General features: G+C 34.4%; 1 protein-coding gene across 1 annotated transcript; it reads right to left on the minus strand.

Moving 5' to 3' along the window:
• Positions 1-2,292: 2,292 nt before the first annotated feature.
• LOC147406230 (TCP-1/cpn60 chaperonin family protein) lies at positions 2,293-4,160 on the minus strand. The gene has a single exon (XM_086434198.1). The coding sequence runs from the start codon at positions 4,032-4,034 to the stop codon at positions 2,430-2,432; it is 1,605 nt and encodes a 534-aa protein (XP_086290324.1). The 5' UTR covers positions 4,035-4,160; the 3' UTR covers positions 2,293-2,429.
• Positions 4,161-7,591: the final 3,431 nt, after the last annotated feature.

Consider the following 7,591-nt stretch of genomic DNA (forward strand, 5'->3'; position numbering starts at 1 on the left):
GAAAATTTTTGACCAAATGGAAACCGAAAACTTGCAATGAATAAGAATGTGATCAACTGATTCCGCACTTTAATTGCAAAGAAAGCAACAATTGGGGTTATCGTACCCGAGAAATAAGGATGTTTAAATTAGGGAGTCTACTGGAGGTGGCCAGCCAAATAAAAAAAGCAAACTTTCAAAGGAACTCTCGACCCCCAAATGAGAGAAGAGGAGAAGTTAGTAGCCAAACTTGGAGATGCTTCCAAAACTGAGGTGAAAGAGCTTACTGAGACATACATGTCCTCTTCCGAGACACACATGTGGTTCCAATCCAGCTAGCTAGTTAGATAAAATGGTGAGCTCCAAAAGTATTATTTTGGCATAAATCTCATCAGACAATTCTATCAACAGGGGTGCACTCTGATGATTGATCAACCTTAATTCTATACAACCAACGAGTGTTGGGCATAGTGACCAGGACCTCCATACATACAGGGAGAGGTTTTGTGTTCAAACCCCCTCATTGGCCACCCAAAGGGATTTATTTCGGCTTACCTGGTATTTGTCATTTGTGAGGTACCCGGGGGATTTGGGCGAGATATGGTGCTCTAAAATGCTAGTTGCCTCACCTTTGCTAGTCGGTCCAACTGGTTAGGACACCCCCATCGTAAATAAAAAACCCTTAATTCTACACCTTTTTTCAATCACTACGGATGGATCCATGCCCATATTCAAGAAGAAGTCTTTTGGTCCATATTATTAGCGGATGATGTACTACTAATTGTTGATTAAAGTAGAAGAAAATCCGAAATAGAATCAAGGAGGGCTTCAAATAAATGGTTTTCAGATAAGTACGACCATGACAAAACATATGCAATAGAACTTTAGTGAGAACGCTCCTAGGGATGAGAAACTAGCAAAGATTGAACGTTTGAGCAATATGCAAACGACCATTTCGGTGTAGGTTCAATTATTCTTAAAGATGGAAAGATTGGCGAGGATATGAACAATATAATTAGCATTGGAAGGACAAAGTAGATAGACGCTTGTAGAGGTCTATAAGACTGACAAGTATTAATTAAACTAAAGAAGAAATCTTATAACACGAGAATTAAACCAATGCATTATGAAACTGAATATTATCAGTCAAAAAAGAACATGTTCATAAAATGATTGTAGTAAAGATGAGGATTGTTGAGATTAAGAGTGGTTAGACTAGGAGAGGCTAAATAAAACCTAAGTATATTTGAGTAAATTCAAGAATAGCCTCCATAAAAATAAGTAGAGTCAAATGAGATAATTAGGGCATGTACCAAAAAGTGTAATAACAGTACCAAAAGGAATGAGTATTTGGGTAACAGTCAAAAACTATAGAAGAGCTAAAAGAATGCCAAAAATGTCTTGGATGGAGAAAGGAAGAAATACATGAAGTTGAATGAAGTTATGACTCAAAATATTTGGTTGACACATTGTACACCAAAACCAAATATTTTTTGTGAGTCATATGATGTGATCAATAAACAAATATGAGAAGAAAAAAAACGAAGCATCCCAACTAATTTCAGAGCCCCCAACTCCAAACGATGATTTACATTTAGTTCATTAATTGGATCTTCTTGATCAGAGGACTTAGTTTTTCTACTAACCAAGGACACACCACAACACCAAGATTTTAAAACCTTGGTCCTCCAAATCACTATCAATACAAAGTTTGTATGGCCCTAAAAATCCATTGTTACAGAGAGACCAGAGACCCCCATCCACCTGAAAGCACCACTATCGGCGTCTTACATAAACATATGAACTCCAGCGACCAAAAATATAACAAATCAAGGCGTAAAATTGAACCATTTTCTCAAATAACTTCCAGTTAATATGTCCATTAGAGAATTCCACAATTAGGAGGCACAGATTCCTCCCCATGCAACATAAATGCTGCATTTTCAACCAATGTGAGGCTTGCTAAGAAAGCAAGACAAACAATCCAAACATATATATATTTTTTTTTATCGATAACGATCCAAACATATTGAATTATACATCTGACACCCAAACATATCAAATAATATCGAACAATCCAAACATATTGAATTATTCAAAGGCCAATCAAAAAATACATTCTAATCATGATGTAACCAGCAATTTGTAGACTATAAAAGCGCAACATCAAAATTTCAGGTGGATAACATAAAATGATTATATCCCACTACATAGTTGAACAGAAAGCAAAACATAAATGAAATCCACAGGAAACAACATAGCTAAATTAAGAAATCCAGATTAAAGCTACCATCTGGTAATAAAAACACTCAATTAAAATAGTTCTACCATAAACACTCCAAAATAGAGAAATAACAACAAAACCACTAACGAATTCAGTGAGCACACAAAACCAACAGATAAAACCCAAATACTCTCATTGTCCAAAAGAAAGTGTGTTCTAATCAAAACTACCTCACCGTAATTATGTCATCAATCTTCAGAATCATCCTCACACACTCTGTCGCAAGTGTAATTGCACTAGTACTCACTAGCAATGGCTGCACCACGTTCTCCTCCAATATATTTGTGATCTGCCCTTTTCTCACATTGATCCCCGTATTGATCTCACCTTGCGCGTGTCGATTCCTAAGCTCTGTAACAATAGTTATAGGATTCAAACCTGCATTTTCCGCTAAAGTATACGGAATAACTTCAAGCGCCTCTGCAAATGACCGAATACAGTAACTCTCCATTCCTTGCAAGACCTTTGCCCAAGCACCGAGCTGCCTAGAAAGCTCAATCTCTGGTGCACCACCACCCGCAATCAAAAACCTCTTGTTCACCAAACAGCGGATAACGCACAATGCATCATGCAAACTCCTCTCGGCTTCATCTAAAACCAACTGATTTGAACCACGAACAAGCACTGTTGTCGTCTTCCCCATATCCTTAATCCCCGTAATTTTCACAATTTTTCCACCATCACCGAGTGAAACTTCCTCAACACAATCCGCACGGCCCAACTTCTCCTCACGAAAATGCTCGATATTCGCAATAGGTAAGCAATTCAAGGTCTTGGTGATGAACTCAATCTCATCTCGTTCAACATCCTTAACCACCAAAATCTTTGCTTTAGCAAGATAATGCAAGGACAAATCTGTCACCGCATCCCTCAAAATGCTCTTCTGAATCAACAAAACATTACAACCGGTCGCTTTAATCTTCTTAATCATACCTAGAATATAGTTCCGCTCCTCCTTCAAGATCCGATCCATCTGAGTATAATCAGAAACAACAATGCTCTGTTCTATATCAGTCTTTGGTGGGGAAATCTGAAACTGAATCACGGCGATCTTGGCATTTTCCACTCGAGTCAATCCACCAGAAGAATGACTCACTTTCTTATCGAACACCAATCCTTTAACAAGCTCTGTATCATCGACCGTTCCACCAAGCATTTTAACGATCTTTACGTCTCGGAGATCAACAAGATCTGGTTTTTTCGGGTCGACGACTGACAAAACAGCATCAACAGCCAACGGAGCCAACAAAGTCGAGTATTGACTAACAACTTTGCTGTTTAACGAAGTACTCGCAGATTTCACGAGTGATTCTCGATCCGAAAGCTCGACTGGTACGGCCATGGCGGTTAAAATATCTACCGATTTTTGAGAAACTTTATGGAGAGAATCGGAGATAACGGTAGGATGGATGCCGTTATTGAGGAGAGTTAGACATTGTTTGAGGAGAGCACCAGCGATAACAACGACGGTTGTAGTTCCGTCTCCTGCAACTATGTCTTGAGATTTGGACAGTTCGACAAGCATCTTCGCTGCAGGTTGAAGAACTTCCATCTTGTTAAGGATTGTGGCTCCATCGTTGGTGATGATTACTTCACCTGAAGCAGTTGAGATCATCTTGTCCATTCCTTTGGGACCTAAACTTGTACGGACAGCATCTGCGACCGATCGAGCGGCTATGATATTGGCTTGGCGGATATCATCTTTCCTTTTGTTGTCTACGTAGCTCTCGGTCTTGGAGGATGATCGAGGTTGGATAGCTGCAGTCGCCATGGGAACGATATTGAAGCTAAAACCCTAACCCTAGGGCTTTTGTTACGTTTCTGACGAAGAGTAAATGAAGAACTGAGGAAGAAAGAGAGGAGAAAACAAAAACCCTAACATGAAAAAATGGTTTCGTTTTTATTTGATTTCGATACGTTTGAGAAGGGTAACTATAAAAGCACCCCACGAATTAGTAAGGGCAACCCAGCCATAGCCGATTTATTTTGTCTTATATGACCTGATAGTTTTGAGCTGATTTCTAGAGAGGATGATCTATGACGAGGGAGATCATCCTCTCAAAATATCTGCCTATTTCTAACTTCTAATTTCATTAAAATTAGTTTACAAAATAAAATAGATAATTTACAATTTTTGAACTTGTTTTGATGGGGTTAGAAATTTCGAAATGGATTAATTGGTGAGGATGATCTCCTCATCATATAGATCATCCTTATCCAAAATTAATTCATTCTAAAACTTTTAACGCATATAAAACAAAACAATTCGATTATGATGTGAGTTGCCCTTATTAATTCTTAGGGTACTTTTATAATTATCCTTATGAGAACTTACAAGTTTGGGAATCAAATGGACCACCAAAAGGTTCGGTAAAAGCTTTCCATGTCAAATAATTAAAAATATTCAAATTCTAAATAATTATGTAAATAAAATTGAGAGTTGATATTGGCACCTCAACTTTTACTTATTAAAATCTCAATTAAAAAATAAGAGAAGGAAAAGGTGAATATGCATTTCGTACACTGAACATAATGAAGTTCCAAGTGTGGTACACTGTTCATTTTAATTCCTAAAACATGCATTCATCATTTTATAACCTTTTTTTTTTCTTTTCGTACCAACCACAATGCACAAGACAACAATTAAATATAACCATTTTTATGTGAAAGAACATATAAAGATTCGAAGGTGTGACCCGAAGAGCACACCCAGCCACCATCATTTTTATAACCTACGAACTCGTGACTTCATGACTTTTAATATCTATGAATTCATAGATATACTAATGTATTCATTGATTATAAAAGTGACAAACTCACTCGAAATGCATGTTTTGGGATTTAAAATGAATAATATACTAAAACCAAAATTTAGACATAAGTTGACCCCAAAAAGGAAATATGTGAATGGTTGATAATAAGTAAAAGTTGGGTTGCCAATAGAAGTTCTCTCAAATTTTTTTGGTAGATTTCTCCTTTTTGGGTTTAGGATGTTATATAAACCTAACCATAATTGTAAACAATTGAAATTGTTTGGACAAGTTGTTTTGTGATGTTGAGATTATAATGCGAGCCAAACCTTGGAAATGTTTGAAGAGTGTGTATTAATCTTTAATTGGGGTGTGATATATAATTAAAGAAATTGGGATGTAACAAGTAAAAGTTGGGGTGCCAATTGCAACTCTCATTTTAAATATTTTTATAAATAAAATTGAGAGTGGCTATTGGCACCCCCAACTCGTACTTATTAGAACCCAATTACAAAAAAAGGTAAAATAAATGAATAGCTGCACATAAGTAAAAGTTGCAAGCCAATAGAAACTCTCTCGCTTTTTCTTCGCAAGATTTTTATTTTTTGGTGATTAAGATTTTATATGGGTTTAATCATAACTGTAAACAACAATTGAAATTGTTTGAACAAATGTTATAATATTTTGTAATGTTGTGCTATAATTTGAGCCAAATCATTGTTATTTTGCAGTGTTCTTTAATCTATAATTGGGGTGTGATAAATAATTTAAGAAATTAGGGTGTAATAAGTAAAAATTGAGGTGCCAATATGACTCATAAAGTTTATAATGAAAACTATATTAATTTATTTTGTAATATAAAAATAATTATATATATGCCAAGTAGTAGGTGGGATGTGCAAACTAACATGTATTACTAAAGTTAAGATTATGCATTATTTAATTTTTATAATTACTTTAAAAAATTATTTCACAAATATCTAACTTTGCATTTATATTTTATCAATTAATAGATTGTAAAGAGCTTTTTGTAATTTAAAATTATAAGGCGATTATAAAAATGATGTAACAACAATATTTTTATGCAATTTTTTAAAATTAACTAATATGATTGTATTATGAAGGCTTTTTTGTAAATTAAAATATTAACAAAAGTGATTTTGTAGATTTTTAAAGAATTAAAAACTAACTAGTTGTGGTGATAGGGGAGTGTGATTGTGATTTTATTTTATTTTTGACAAAAATGACCTAGATATGCTAAACGTAAACGTGGGAGAATTCTTAATCTTCCAAATATTGGTGTAAACAAACACATATTCAACCTTCTTTCATTATGATAGATTTATTTAAAAATATTTTAATTTAATTTTCCATGATACGAGAAATCGAATTTGAAAACCATGAAGATAGAGTAGAGACAAAAGATGCAATGTGTATCTGAAAATTGCTTTTTCGATAACTACAGGTTGGCAACTCATGCGAGTTGATAAACATTGTGCATTTGGAAGATTTATCTCATGCGTATTGGCAACTTGTCAACTCTTGAACTTGTTAAAAGTAGAGTGTTTCAACCTCTCTCTCTCTCTCTCTCTCTCTCTCTCTCTCATTCTTCTTCTTCCTATTGTTTTTTCTGGGTTTGAAAATAGGAGTTTGTGGTTTTTCCTCTTCTTCTTTCATTTTTTTTCCTAGTTTTGAATGCGAATGTTTCTTCTTCTTTTCCTTTTATTTTTTCCTTCCTAATTTTGAAAAGAGGGATTTCTTTTTCTTGTTTTTTTTTTATTAATTTTTTTTAATGATTTTTGTAAAATTTCAAAGAATTATAGAAGAGAAGCATATTTTCTCATTGATACATATGGCATCTATACACCCAATACATTCATTAATTGTGTGAGAAAGAAAATAAAAACTATCCCATAATACATCTTGTGAAATATCTTTAAATGATAGAAAGTGAAATGACACATGTTTGTCTATCAATATAGTCATTTACAAATACACATAAACCCTAACAAAAAGAAATGACATATGATTGTCTATCTACAAGATCTTTTGCAAGATATACACAAAATTCCTAACACTCCCCCTCAAGTTGGCATGTGAAGGTTTAGAACACATAACTTGCGACTTTTGAAGCTTGAATTGATCTTGACCCAACAGTTTTGTAAACATATCAACAATTTGCAGAGACTTTGGTTTGCGTCACAAAAAATGATTTCACATGAGATTTTTTGATAGCTGCAAACAATAATAAATTTTCATCACAAACATTCATATTGTATAACATTTGCAAATGCAAATGATTTGGTGTACCAAGCTGGGACATAAACTTTTGTGAAGTAAATAAATATCAATGAGACAATTATTTCAAATTGAGGTTGTAGATACGTGATTTATTTAATTTTGAATATTATCCACTTTGGGGATTTTGGAGTCACCATTATTCATATTTGAAATGGGTGTGAATGGTCACCCGGATTGCATTTTTTTTTAAAAAAAACATGTTTTTTGACATTTGATGACTCTCGTATGGATATGACTCATTTGGTCAAACTTTTAATTCAAGGTAAGGGGGTCTATT

Source organism: Akebia trifoliata, chromosome 3 (assembly GCF_017979445.1).
Source record: "Akebia trifoliata isolate Shusen 1 chromosome 3, ASM1797944v1, whole genome shotgun sequence".
NCBI classification, from domain to species: domain Eukaryota; kingdom Viridiplantae; phylum Streptophyta; class Magnoliopsida; order Ranunculales; family Lardizabalaceae; genus Akebia; species Akebia trifoliata.